Consider the following 15,164-nt stretch of genomic DNA (forward strand, 5'->3'; position numbering starts at 1 on the left):
CTAGCTTTCTGTGGTGCTTATGTCAAACTCCTGACTCCTGTAATGCAGACAGCCAGCCTGCTTCCATCCGTATTTAGATCGTTCGAAGAAATCCAAATGCAAAACACCAGAAGTGGGTAATGGGTAGCTGGGCACCCGGCTATCTTTATGCTGTTATTAATATTCTTGCGTGCAATGTTTTGCAAACAAAGGCACTTACGATAAAAAAAGACACGTATACTTTAAAAAATACAGTTTTTTAAATCAAGTTCTCCTGAGGTAAGGCGGGAGGGATAAAATTAGGACAGCACCAGCCCCAACCTCAACAGATCTCTAGTTTTGAAACCCAACAAGGTCCTATTTTTGAAAATGCCTGTATTTCAAAAAAGAATTAAAAAAAAAAAAAAAAAAAAGGAAAAAAGCTAACAGATCAAAGTATAAGGTATTGCGGTCTTTCAAAGGACTCCTAACTGGGGAGAATTTGATTAAACAGATACCTTGGCATTTAAATCTCTCTGCGTTTTTGCCCACGACCTTACCTGGGCTGAGAAAGGCACCTCTCCTTTTATCACGGCTTCTGGTGACATTCCACCAGAAGAGCAGACCTCGGGGGGGCTCTGAGTGGCAAGGTGTGATGAAGGCAGCGGGGGAGATGGTGCTTCCACTTTGCCATCACATTCGCCCCTTGAACGGTTCAAGTTGGTGCCAGGCCCTGGGGAACACAGGAAACGAGTCTCACCCACGTGAACCAGCACCAGCTGGCGGTTTTAAAAAAGGCCTCGCGAAGGCAGCGCGCCGGCACTCGCAGCTTATCTTCCGTCCGCGGGAGGGAACGCAGCAGGACAGGGATGCCAGGCTTTTGGGGGGTTTTGTTTGTTTGTTTTAAAACCAGCCTCCCCACCCACGGCGCGCGACGTATGCGGTGGAGTTCTATCGTGGGGCACGGCCGCCCGAGAGTCCGTCGGGAGGAAGCAGCGCAGCGCGGCAGAAACGCCGCGGTTCTGAAAGACGCCTCTTGGAGAAGGACGGTTTCAAACACAAACGTTTCAACCTTTAAGAAACACATACACGAACTTCATTCTCCTGCTAACTTTATGAAAATTTACGTCAAAGCTTCAGAGCTCAAGATGTGACCACGGTCTTTTATTTAATGTAGTACTGTCAGTCCTTGATCTCAAAGTGCTTTACAAAAGATGGGAAGGAATATTCCTTTCATTCTACAGCTAGCAAGCACGGAAGTTCAAATATTTGTACAAAACTTCATGCAATTATACCTGAGAGTCGTTCCATTCTAAGAGCCTACCACAGTTAAAAAGCAAAACATTATTTATTTGGCCAAGGCAGAATCGCACCCTCCTACCTACGCCGGAGTGACAGCCAAATGGTAAACAATATTCCAGAAACGGCACCGATATTCAATGACAAATCTAGGTACCAATAAAGATTAGCGTAATCAAGAACGGCATACGTTACAAGCTGCTAAACGAACTTTAACACACGCCTTGGCGAAGTATTGGAATGACACGTTGAGCAGGTCATTATATTTGAAAAGCAAGCAGGCGAAATCAGAAGCAAATACGGCATAAAAGTAAACAAATTCGTATTTTAAGCACTCTATGCCCTAAAGGCTTTTTTATTTCTAACACAAAAGAGTCTGACCGAAACCTTTACACGTATGAAAACCACAGCTACAAATAACAAGCCAAAGTTTATACGCTGTCTGAACACAATACGCTGTGATCAGGTCGCCAACAGAGCACTCGAGTGAAACCACACCGAGGTTTCTAAACGCGGACAATCCCAAACCTAACTTTTTATCAGCTACCAAAGGAAATTCTGCTCTTGTGCTACAAGCTGGATGTTTGATCGCAGACTGCAATCTCGCACAGCGTAGTTAACCCTATTCAGGTGTGATAATACTTCAGGTTTTCATGCCGGTGGTGCTCATCTATCGCTGCTATCATTTAAAGACAGGGCAACAAAATGCTAAAACCCCGTAAATTCAAGGTAAGAAAAAACGGGGGTGGAGGGGAGAAAGTGAATTCCTGCCCGGCGACCCACACGTTCCTTTTTTTCCTGAGCATCCCAAGCTGATTCAAACTGCCCTGCTTACGTTGAAACTACACACTGTGACCACGGACAACTCGGAGGCACCTCCGGGTTGCGCTTCCTTAAACAAACAGTATTTTAGTGTACAGTAAAGATAAGCCAGTGGGGTCTGACTTGATTAATTCTTTATTAGCACGTTAAGAGAATTACACAGGTTCCTAAGAAACTATGCACTTCTTAAAGCAAAAGCTCAGGCTAACGAATGAGCAATGAAATAGAGTAAGGAGAAACAATAAACTCAATCATCCAGCATGAGCCACGAAGATGTACAACACAACAAAGTACAAAGATTATTTTTAAAACAATAATTAATATTTATTTGGTTTCAACAACTGCAAGTAACACAAGAAGAGAAACCCACATAAATGATCCATACTTTGTACACGAGAACGCAAACAGTGCCCGAATTTACGTTTTGTCCCGTTCTGACTGGTACCGTGAGAAACCTTTTTCTCTCCTAAATTCGTACTGAAGTATTTTAATTTCTAAATCAGAAATCAAAAGCGCTTTGCGTCAGCTTTGCTTACGGAAGACGATGCACTGGTTTAGCAGTATGTATATGAATATAGTATTCTCTGACAGATGGACAGTCAACTATTGTGGAAAACAGAAAGGCAAAGGTTATTATACCGCATGTAAAATTGCATCCGTTCCCCCTTAAATCTTGATTTACCACGTACAAAAATTCCGCGCCAAACTGAATACCTTGAACTCCCTCTTGGGAAAGTTGACCACTGCATAAAATGTATTCCTTTAACAGCCAGTGCAAGTAGAAATTATTGGCTCCAATGAACTACTAACTAAAAATAACGTATTAGCTGGTTTGCCCAAAAGAAAAGGGCTCTGTGTACCATGTAATCACTTGGACAGCAAGCTTCATTGGAATTGCTTCTATAAACAGTTTCAATTGCAACAGGGTAAACAGGAAAAGCCAAACTTAGACATATAAAAAAGTATGCAACGTACTATTCTGAAAATGTGGAAGAGTCACCCTTGAAGGTAGTCATCACCCCAAAATCTGAAAGGTTTCTGACTTTATTTTGAAAATGAGAAAATAAGGATGTAAATTAATCAACCGATTTTCTAATGAATATTATAATTCTCATTCTCTTGATTATACTTGGCAAAACCAGCCAAAAACATTCAACTAAAGCCTTTGAGACTTTTGTAGATGTGGTGTAACCGTACAGAACAATGCTACCAAAGTTCAGCATCATAAACGAAATAAGACACACATTATTAAACCAAGGAGCTCAGCAGAACAGCACTACTGAAGTTGGAAATCAAAGAATATCCCGCTTTTACAGACAAACCATGTAAAGATGAGGAAAACTGAACCTCTTACAATGTCTTATCTGAAAGACCTCCCCAACAACACGCTGTGCAGGTTCAATAACTAATGGCACCCAAGTGTTGTGGGGACACCCAACACGACCTCAGTGTCATCCATGAATAACTGACATGTACTTTCTTCTGCAAAACCTGCATGTTCTTTAGGTTTCTGACAAGCATATGGACAACGTCAATCTTGATCCTATACCATGAACGTCATGAATTCTCAGAGCCCTTCAGCTGTAGGTTATCTGGCAACTGTGTTACCCAGATGGCAAGATACTTAAATTTCCCCTTCTGATTTTAAATTAGTTTGAACTGGTTAACTTTAGAAATGCCATACTTATGTTTGACTACACCATAGTGATGCAACACTTCCCCCCCCAATCACGGGCTTCATTTTCCATCAGAGCATTAAGTAATTTCACACCTCATACGATCATTACAATATACAATTAATTAGGAAAAAAGAACACGGGGTAAAATGAAAACCTTGGGTATCCTCTATTAACTTTTACAGCAGTATGAACTACGCAGAAATAGGAATGAAAACTTGTAATGCATGCAGTAACTTGGAGTGCAATATCCCCTTTAGAAATGGCTCATCAGAATTTTAAACGTGTAATATAAGTCTTTGGATCTGTCCACCTCCATAAGTCTTTTCCTCCAGAAAATAAACATGAACACTGCTCCTTGAGTCAGTTACTTACTGTAGTGCTTCATAAGAGAATACGAAGACAATCCAGTGATAGCAGTTCAGGTTAAAAACACACTTCACGTTTTTTAAACTCAAGAGAGATTGATCACTTAAAATTCTTGAAATTACTGTGTTTCCTTTTCAAATCAGACAGATGAAAACTGTGCTGGTTTTGGTTTTAAAAAAAAAAATTATCTTTTTCACTGTGCTCCTGCTTACTCCCGCCTCCCCCCCCAAAAAACCCCCCCCCCCCCAATATAACCCGGGACTTAAAATGACTCAACATCCTCAAATTGTGTTTGAAGAAAAATGTGAAAAACACCTACAAAGCTAGCACCAACCTAGACTGTGCTTTTAGATCCCCAGAATCTTACCACTTGCTTGCCTGCTGTTTTACACACTGAAAATTCCCATTAAACTTGATGTCCTGTTTGTATTCAGTAATGACCACTTAAAAGCAAGAGGGTCTTACATCAGGACATCTTTGTCAAGTGATTAAAATAAATTGATACTTGTGAATCTGAGTAAGATGAAAGAAAAATACATCCCTTAACTCCCTGCTTCTGTAAAGATCCTCTTACTGAGCCACAGCCACATCTACTTTCTGGTGTGAGAGCTACAGACCGAGCAAGCAGTCGTCTTTTTGTCTTATGCAATTCACTTTGCTTCCATAACGATGAGATAACTGAAGCTTAGATGAATGAAATGCAAGTAATAGTGAGAGGACTGGAAAATAGGGACCAGGCTGGAAGGACCTCCTGAGACATCACACCCCTCAAATGAGCTATCATTTACTTCTTTCTCTAATCGTATCAAGCTTTATTTCAAACCCAGTTGGTCTTCTGCCTACACCACGCCTGCTCCCAAACTCAATCTCTAATTTCTAGCCCAAATTTATGACTGCCTTATACTCATTTGTCTTTACGCCAACTGGTCCTTCAGCTTTTAAGCAAAATCGAAAATCCTCCAACCAAGAGAAGGATGACGGATCGAGGGCAGCCCCGTCATTATTCCGGCTTATCATGACAGAAGAGGAAACCGCTGATTTCACCTGTCACGAGTCACAAATCCGAACACACGGTGCATACACCCCCCTCGCAGTGCATCGATCCACGCTCCCACCCGTCCCGGTGCCAGCTGAGGGCACTCTTCTCACTGCACACAAACTGCTGCACGGGATCTCTGCTATTTCATTGCAATGAAGGGATTTTCAAACCAGGAGCCTAGTTTGAACCACCTAAATCTGATTTAATTGGAGATCATTCAGCAAGCTACTACTGTGGAAGTAACAAGAACACTGCATTAGCAACTCTCCCCCAAACATTAAAGCTGCAGAATAAGGTAAAAAAAATTTTCCCCTCTAAATTTAGAAATATTAAAAAAAAAAATTCTACTGTTCAGATGCGAGAAGCAAAAAGAGATACTGACATTATGTTTAAAGTTTTTTCCCTTTGTCGTACAACCCAAGTGACCATTAAAAGTTATCTATTCTTTTTGACATCAAGGAAACTAAAAGTAAATATCTGAAGTGAACTTTCCATTCTATTTAATTGGTCCATCTTCTCAGTATAGATTAAAATAAACCTTTTCTGCCGGAAACTAACACGTAGTACTCAGAAAGCTACCGCTTCCTCCATTTTATGTCACAAATTATATCCCCATCTTCTAAGAGTATTATTAAAATACAGCATTCGTAATTTTTCTTTCTTTGTGCACTGGAGAATCAAACTGGTTTACGACTGCAATGAAGAAAATACAAAACTATGCTGAAAAACAAGCTGTTCACAGATAATGGTACATATCCGCTGCCTCCAACAGATCAACAGTAGAAAAACATCCGTTTCCATGAGCAAGTGTAACAAATCAATAGCTGCTCATTACTCAGAGAGAGGTCTAAAAGTAAACAGCAAGAGGTAAAGGTCCTGCGATCTACAAAATCTCAACTGTTTCCACAGACACAGGAGCAACAGTCTTTCAACACCAGGCAATTCTGGATTCAAAACCTTTGCAGCTACTTCTTTTACCGTAAGGACTCAAACATTTTGTATTTTGTTTGTAAGTACCGCTTTGCAAAGAAGTAAAAGGGAAATCTGAGCACGAGCGCTTCATACACATACATCAAATACTTCCTTCCAGGGCTTCAGCAGTTAACATTAAAGTTGGATCAATACCAGACACAGCTTTCCAAATTTTGTGGAACGTGGGATCGAGCAGGACTTAAAACTGGATATAAACGTTATCGGTAGTAATAAAGCGGGACAGCGACCTGTATTTTCTTCTCACTAAATATTTCACTTAAAGCATCAGTAAACAAAAAACAGAAAAACACAAACTTACGAGAGAGAGAATGCGTGCCTTTGGGTAAGTACTCAAACAGCAGAGAACTATCCTCTCCCAGCATGTCGGCTTTCAGAGACAGCAAACTGTTCTTACTCATGAGAGCCGCGCGCAGGTTGGCGACGGTGGCAGCCTGGAGCGCGTCCTCCTTCTCCGGAGTCAGGGGCTGGGAGATGTAGCTGGCCTCCCCCCCGAGGAGGGCTTCATCGACGCTCCCGTAGGGGTCCGCTCGGTCCGCTCTGCTGTCAGAGCTGCTGGGCTCCGTTACGCTCACGTCGGCACCTGCGCGACGAAAGATGCCGTCAGAGACGCAGACGGATTCCCGAGACGAGGCACACCGACCGCGCAGGCCCGTCGCACCGCGGGCCCAAGCGACTGCCAGGCGGGAACCGCTCACCGCCTCTTCTGGCCTTACTGCCACCCTTCACGTGCCTCGACCCCGCTTCCCGAAAGGCCGAGGAGGGAGCGGGCCGTTCGAGGCTCGCTGGAAAGCACACCCGCCCGCGGCCGGGGGATCTCTGCCCCTCCAGCCTGTGCCCAGCTGCACCCTGCACCCATCAGCTGGCCTTAACTCCAGCACCGCGCACCGCAGGCCGGGCAGAGGGAGAGAGACGGGCTCAGCAACCTCCCCCGCAACCAGGAACCGGGTAACGCTGTTATGTATTTATTTATCTTAACTAAGATTTCGGGGTAGTCTGCTACTACCGAAATTACTTTCAAACATTTAAGTGCTGTTTTTTCCACAGTTTTACTCCAGCAGTCTCAATTTTCATTCATTCACTTCTTCCCCAGGTTTTGAAAAGTCCGGTAATAAACAGCCTATAATAGTGGACTGCTAGTTACTATAAACTCCTTGGGGTCATTTATTTGAAAAATACACATTTATCAGTGGTTCCCAGCACATATCACAGGGTAGGTTTTATACAGAAGTGATACAGTTGGAAAAAAAACCCAAAAAACAAAGACACAGATCAGCCACCTTACAACAGGTAGCTACTAAGAAACTACATAAAACCGTAACAGACTATTAACAAAAACATCAATTAGCAAACGCAAACAAAAATGAAAAAGCTACAATAAGGTTAATTCCTCCCTGCCAAAGTATACGTTTATTTTTGGGAAGGTCTAGTTAAAGAGTCTCACTTGTTAAATAATTCGTGTATTTTTATGTAAAGGAAAGTCACTCTCAGACTTCTCTCCACTCTTCACAAGAATCAAAACAGTATCTGCAGACAGGGCTGTTACCCCATTTATGAAGTGCTTCAAACAAACTGCCATTGCCTACTGCAGCTCTGCAGCAGCAGAACAGAGCTGGCACCCCCAAACCCCAGCCGAGCACCCGGCAAACACGGCTAAAGCCTCCCAACAACCGGATGCCTTTGTAGTATCGGATACTACAGGCAGAGGGAGAAAACGCAAATGCAAAGAGAAGGCATTGACCGCGAGTGGTCAGATGGAGAAAGAAGCCGTTTTGCAGATCCTGAACACGTCACTGCCCCCGAAACATATTTAAACTTACTTAATGCCAGAGGCAACTCTTACAGTTCAAAATAGCGGTACGGCGTGTACAAAATTAACACTCGGCCGCTTTCACGGATTCGTCTTTTGCGCCTCTCGGGGCAAGGAATTCAGGTGTTGTCTGTGTAGAGCACGGCACTGCACTTGCTCCGTCCAGAAGGCTGAACAGCGGCAGAGCTCGCGAGGAGGGACGAGGAGCAGCATGGCACACTCGCACGTGCTCGAGCGTCCGACGACTGCAAACCAGGGCAAGCCCTCAATCTGCAGAGCCTTATTAAAAAATGCTAATGAGGACGCTGGGACAGGGCCCACCTCCCGTAACCTGGAAAACTGCTCCAGGACAATCATCATTTTTATCTCCATTTTACAGGTGGTAACTACCAGAGAAAGAGGCGGTGACTTGCTCACGACGGCCAGGCTGCGGAGCCGGGGTCACAGACTACCACAGCCAGGATCAGGCAGTGAATCTCCCAGTCCCAGCCCAGGGCACATCAGGTTCCTCAACGCGTTCAGATTTGCTTTACTAAGCGGTACGGTACTGCCAGTGCCTCTGGCTGTCAAGTTTTTCCACTTCCTTTAAAAAAAACAAGAAGCCTCAAAGCAAACACTAAGGAAAAACCAGTCATTAGCAGAGTACTCCCCCACCCCGGAGACGTAAGTACCACCCAAGGCTGGGGGCTACAAACACAGCGGCGGCGGCAACCTCGCGAGCTATCAGAGATGCTCTCTCTTTAAACCAAATCATTTTTCCTCCTCCATCTGTGTTTTGCTTCCATGATCTCCTATGATCAGGTTTATTAAATCTTAGCCAAGCAGAATTCGATTGATCTGAATTTTTACAGGTTTTGTCATCCCTCTGTTACCGAGCAAGCCGTTTACAGGTATATGCACATTTTTCTACATGATAATGAAGTCTGTTTTAAAACCAAACGTTTTCCCGCAAAGGGAAATTACCAGAGTTTAAAAAACAGCAGCTGTTACAAAAGGTGGCGAAGAAGGTAAATTCCAGCCCATTAAATTGGCAACGTAACCAGCAGCTTTATCAAATCAAAGCAATGATAACGCTGCCATTCCTCTGCTCCTCACCGCCCACACGGCAAATCGCCGCGAGTATCAGGGGCCAGAAAGGGTGTTTGTCAAGCAAAGGGTGCTGCCAAGTAACTGGGCAGGCAGTAAATCACCTTGCCTTTTCCCCACTCCTCCTTCACAGGCAGTTACAGATGCTGATTGACAGTTGCCAGAATCCGTTGCTGCCTGCTGCACATAAACACTAATTGCTAAAACGCACGCAGATTAATTGTAACCACAACAAGACATTAAATGTTCCTCAAAAGCCAAGATTAGAGACAGACAGTGAAATAGAGGCTTTAGAGCTTCCAGTATTTATAGCTGATGTAACCTAATCAAATACACATTACGGCAAAATAAATACCCACTTAGTCACATAAGTACTAAAATACCCTCAGTACAGCAAAACCCAAAATGCACGAAGTTCCTCTTCACGGCGCCTCCAAAACCACTTCCCTCTTTTCTCTAGAATACAGCTTCTTTTAACAGGATTTAGCCAAAGAATTACATGAATCAAAAGTATCTGTCACTGCCGAGTAATCCAAACTGTTTACTACGGCGCTTCAAGAGTACGTAAACCAGGCTTTAGTAAATGAGCTTCTATTTTGCAATTATTCAAGGCAAGGGGTCACACGGCGGCCCGAGAGCTCCCTCCAACTCCTCCCGATCTCATTTTTTCACACGGCGGAGACAGTCCCTGCAACTGCACGGATTGCCGGCACCGCGCACCGGAAATCCCCATCGGGGCAGCGAGCTAAACACGGGATTAACGCCGCTCTGAAAAACTGAGCTCGTTGGTCTCTTTAGCAAATCATTATTTTGCAGTTATTCTGTGATACCAGCCTACTTTCCAAAACACAGACGCTTTAGAAAAGCCTTAGTAGTTTGTTGACTACTTGGATGAATTTTTTTTGTTATTATTATTTTTATTTTCAAATAAAACACAGGGAATATTTTTACAGTTTTGGCAACAGTATTTCCACGCATCCCTGAAAACTCCGAAAGCAACACTTAACTGGTACCTTGGTCTTATTTACAGGTGAAAGGCTAAAGTAAAAAGGAATACACGAAGCCCGATTACAAGCACCTTCTCACAGACGCCGCACGTCCTGACACAACGCGCTCCGCTCCCAAGCACGCCAGCGCGGTGCCAGCAGCGCGACGTCCCGAACGCACATGGGGCGGCTGCCGCGCGGGCACTGCCACCGGGGCAGGGCAAGGCTGAACCGTACGCTGGCTCTGCGAGGGAAGCACAGCCCCAGGAAACTCGCTCGCTTTGCTACACCATACGAAGCCCAAATCCAGATGAGAAATCCCATTTATCAGCAGGCATACCGCTACCACAGTAAAAAAAAAAATTTTACCTTGAAGTCGTATAAACTGAGCTCCTGTCACAAACCCAGGTATGAGAAAACCAAGTTTTACTAGTCAAAACAACCCAGAAGCACTACAGACATCTGCTGGCCCCTTGGGAAGGGCTATGGCAGAAATAAAGGTGATGCAACTTCCTAAAAGTTCCCGAATGAGATGCTAACGTAAGAAATTGTTTTCCAAGATGTAAGAGAAAACTGACGGCAAAAAGCATTAAAACTAGGCAAACAGCTGAAAAGATACATGTGTCATTTCAGAAAGACCAAGGAAAAGCTTCTCCATTTTAAAGAATCCGTTCGAGTAGCTTCCCTAATTACTTTAATACACAAAATGTTTTTCTTTTATTTCTTCTCACTGTTTCAGATAAACCTGCTTACAGCTTCAACTCAGCTGTTACTAACCTCCCTCCTCTGCTTCTCTCACACCACTTATTTGTTGTTTGTATTGTGTTTTTACCTTCCCAGTAATAACCCCCCAGCAGTGTTTTCTGTTGCTACCCCTATTCCCAATGCTATTACTCTCGTTCATAATTTGTTGGGCTTTTTTTTCCCAATCATTTTTTCATCTGTCAACTTCTATTTCTGCTCTCTCATGTACACAGCTGAATATCTTCTAGAAATCTGTAGCTGGAGGACTAAACCCATTAAAAGAGAGAAAGGTGGTCATAAAAGCCACGCAAGATTACATCTGCTACTGGAGAACGCAAAGCAGAAACAAGCTCTTCCCCAAGAACTGAAGGTGACGTTTTGCCAGGTCGCTACTCCTCAATATTGCTCTTTTCATAACAGTCTTGAGGTAAAAGGGGATCTGAGAAGTCTGTCATCTTCTCTTCAAAGTCCCTTTCTGTTTGGCAGAAATACAAAGCAGTAACGTTTCTCCCTCGGTCTTCGGAGTTTCCAGGATGATGAGGTCGCATGACATGCATCATCAAGCGACTGCCTACCTAATCAAAGCGACCCAGCTGCCAGCGAGGCGGGGGAAGTCAGCCAGCAACCAGCGCAGTCCTTGGGGGGAGCGCAGCAGCGTTCAGCTTATCCTTTACAGCCAAAGCTTTAAGCCGGTTTCGGTAAGTTTTCTCTATCCCCCGGGCAAATTCCAGGAAGCTTTCAGGAGCCCTTCCGACCCCTCCTCCCCTGCCCTCGAATCCAGCGCTTCTTCACGCAGCAGGAGCCGTTCCTCCAGGCACACCTTTCTGAACGGGAGGTTACCACTGCTCAGCCCCTGGAGTAAACTCATCGGATCTTTACAAGCCCTCCCAACCTCCAAACACGACGGCGATTCAAGCCACCTCCCAGCACAAAAAGCATCCTTACCCCTCCTGCGTAGCTCAGCCGATCGCACAGCTCCAGGACCCGTTTTGGCAGAACTTAAGCCCGTAGGTGCTGCAGCAGAACGAACGCCATCCTCCTGCCAGCTTCTCCGGCATCCTTTCAACCCAACATCAGTAAGACCATCGACTAACCCCAGCCACAGGCTCCAGCTGCCTGCATTTTGTGGACACTTGCCAAAGCAAGGGCTGACAGCAAGATCCCACAACTATCTGGAGCTAATTAAAGAAACACTGGATAATCTTATATTCTACTTTTATTTATAAAGCACACTTGAGAGTCATAAACAGAGGAATCCCCAGCTAAGTCCACCAAACACTTTCCCTCCTACAGGCAAACGTGAAGCAGGGCTGGCAAGTCATACTGCTCATTTTCTTTTTAACACACGGAAGAATAAAGCACATAAAAACCACAGCAAAGTTGATAGGGGGAGAGAATAATCCTCCCTTTACATAAATTAGGGTGGAAGGGTGAAGGGAAGGAATGACAAACTTTCAGGTACCTGAGTCCTGCTGTCAGAAACAGAAGGGCAAGCGTCAAGGAAAGTACGGTCTGAAGACAACAGCAACTGAAGTGACATCTTAAGTGGTGTCGCCAACAGACAGCGAGCGAGTGGCTGTCCCGACCTGTGACAGCATTACTGCAGAATTACCTGGATCCACTGCTAAGAATCGTAGAATAAATTAGGTCGAAAGTGACTTCAGGGCTACTTTTAGAGTTAGATCCCATTGCTCAGGGGCTTGTACAGCCAAGTTCTGAATACCCGCAGGGAGAAAGATCCCACAACTTCTCTGGGTCCTTCCTCCATCATTCAACCGCTCTGAAGAATTTCTTCCTTTTACACCATGACAATTTTCCTTCCTGTAACTTGTGTCCATTACCTCTCAACCTTTCTCCATACACATCTGAGAAGGGTCTGGCTCTGGACAATCCCACCACCCCTCTTCTCCAAGGTTAAACCAAGCTGTCTCAGCTTCTCCTGGTACCCATCACTCTGATGGCCTCAACTGGGCTTGCTCAAGCTTGTCAAAGTCTTTCCTGTCCTGGAGATCCCCAAACTGGACCTTGTGCTCCAATCGTGGTCTCACTTCCCTTGACGTGGTAGGTATGTTCTTTGTAAGGCAACCCAGCACGCAGCCAGCTTTGCTGCTGCGAGGGCACGCAGACTCCTCTTCAGCTCGTTACTCACCAGGACACGTTTCCTGCAAAGCTGTTTTCTCGCTCCGTGGCTGCCAACCCATACTGGTGCATGGGGTTATTCTGTCCCACACACGGGACTGCACATTTGTCTTTGTTGAATTCATGCTGTGCCTGGCACTGCTGCCTTCCAGCAAATCGTTCTTCCCAGCCTGGTGTCATCTAACAACTTGCTCAGGGTTCACGCCATCCCACCGCCCATGTAGCTAATGGACAAAGTCAACAGCATCGGCCCTGGAAGCTACCTGTGATGGATGCAGCAAGCATCGTGCTTTCTGGGGCAGTTGTTTAGGATCTCCTGCACACAGCTGGATAACGTTTAGCGTGGTGGCAAATGCCTTTGTTTGTTTGTTTACAACATGACAAGCAGAAAGGGCAGAGGGGGCAAAGGAAGAGCTCCCATCATCAGTAACTTCTCCCACCCCAAATGCTCATTCCTGCATCCTCCCCTGCTACTGCCTCGGTTGGACCAAGACTACATTTGTAGTTGTGAGGTGAACTTGAGACAGGAACTAATATGTTAAAAATAAAACCGGTTTATTAAAAACAGTTATTTTTAAACCCAGATCAGTTCCCCAATCCGCTTCACTACATGGTTGCAGAGACATTTTCACCGGAACAACTGCAGCAGAGCGTGGGGTTGCAATTAAGTACCAAGGGAAAGTGGGAGCCACTTAAATTAAGTTTGTCTTTCAAGGACGCTGCCAAATTATGTCCTGAGCCGAACTCTTCTGGAAAGACTTAATTTTCTGAGGTTCTTCCACCTATTTGTGTCAAGTATCTATACAGATCTGCATGGCAGTAGACTTCATCTAAAATTCCCAAGATGATGCTTCTTCTATAAATTTAGGAAGATTTGGCTTAATCTGCTTAAAAAAGACGTAATTAATTTTTAAACTCACAGGGAAAAAAACAAAAAGCAGCTTTCATTTCCTAGTGTTTTTTCTTGGGAATAAAGGAAAAAAAAAAAAAGGAGCACCTAGCCTGGCAGAAAAATTACAGTCTTTTACCAGCGGCTAAAAATATCCCTGAAGTTTGTATTTCAGATACCCCCTCCTTTCTAACAGAAATCTTTCAAAAGTGTTTCACAACCTACTATTTGTTAAGCAAAACCCAGCATTCTCACATAGTGTAATATTTACATAGAGAAGTGACACCATGAACTATATTGGTTTTGATTAGCACTATTTTACAAACATAATAGATACACGTGGATATAATAAATGTGCGCAGCATTCAAAATAAACTCCAATCTCATAACTCAGGAAACTATCAGGCAAGCACAGATATTCAACCGCAACATACATGATCATTAAAAACTGCCTTTATGTTAAAAGCTGTAAAATATCTTAAGTGAATCCTTATGGAACCAAAAATGTGGTCTCCTTCGCACTGTGCTTTCTGACCAAAACGCTCTTCTTCCAGGTTTGAGACCCACTGCAGCTTCTCAACCACGATGCAAAGCAAGGTGACCTGGAACACTGTCCTGCACTGTCAGGATTTGAGTTGCAAAAACTGCAAAGTTACAAAACTGTATTTACAAACTACAAAACTGCAGATTTCCAGTGCTGTTACTGGTTCTGGAGGGCTTGGGGGTGTCCACGCCAGCTGAAAGGCAGCATTCATCATATAGGCTTGAATGCAATTTTCAAGCCTACAGCCATAGGATGATCACCATATATGTCTTGCCAACAGAAACATTCTCCTCAATACCTCTAGAACAGTATTTCTAAAATAAAACAGGCTTGAGCTACACAAGTACAACATGGTTTTATACTGATATTTCTGCAGTGGTATTCTAAAAGCACAAGTACATCTCTATCTCTGTTTTCCTCAAAACAGTCATCAGTGTACAAATATCAACTGGAAAATTCCCTCCACTCCTCCTAAAAAATTTAAAAAAAAAAATTTTATCTCTTTCCTGTAATATTTGTTTTCCCAACATTCAATCAAATTCTGCAGATATTTTTCTGTGGGCTGTGTCAGCAAAAGGAGCTCCTGGCCCCAAACCCAGCTACTTGTTGCTGCTTTCCCACCGCCTGTTAGGGACCTCAACTGAACTGTGTGTAGGGCTACGGAGTACACCTGGTCAATGAACTGATTTTCCCCCAAAACAAGATACAACAAAACACCCAAATCCAAGGAAGAGAGAAATGGTTAAATTGGATGAGTTAATTGGTTTTGAAACTATTCTAAAATGGAATAATAAAGCAGTCCTTGCAGGAGCA

The 15,164-nt window shown here is 44.0% G+C and overlaps 1 protein-coding gene across 1 annotated transcript in view; it reads right to left on the reverse strand.

The window, feature by feature from the left end:
- Nucleotides 1-518: 518 nt before the first annotated feature.
- Nucleotides 519-15,164, reverse strand: part of ZBTB46 (zinc finger and BTB domain containing 46) — a gene marked incomplete at its 3' end in the record, with an annotated part of 31,253 nt that continues 16,607 nt past the window's right edge. The window contains exons 3-7 of the mRNA XM_010281711.1: nt 6,455-6,736; nt 2,616-2,682; nt 1,344-1,406; nt 881-993; nt 519-691 (exon numbers count right to left, since the gene is read on the reverse strand). Of these exons, the coding sequence (XP_010280013.1) occupies nt 519-691; nt 881-993; nt 1,344-1,406; nt 2,616-2,682; nt 6,455-6,736 (698 nt within the window). The remainder of the gene's footprint in view (nt 692-880; nt 994-1,343; nt 1,407-2,615; nt 2,683-6,454; nt 6,737-15,164) is intronic.

Source organism: Phaethon lepturus, unplaced genomic scaffold (genome assembly GCF_000687285.1).
Source record: "Phaethon lepturus isolate BGI_N335 unplaced genomic scaffold, ASM68728v1 scaffold45732, whole genome shotgun sequence".
Classification (NCBI taxonomy): domain Eukaryota; kingdom Metazoa; phylum Chordata; class Aves; order Phaethontiformes; family Phaethontidae; genus Phaethon; species Phaethon lepturus.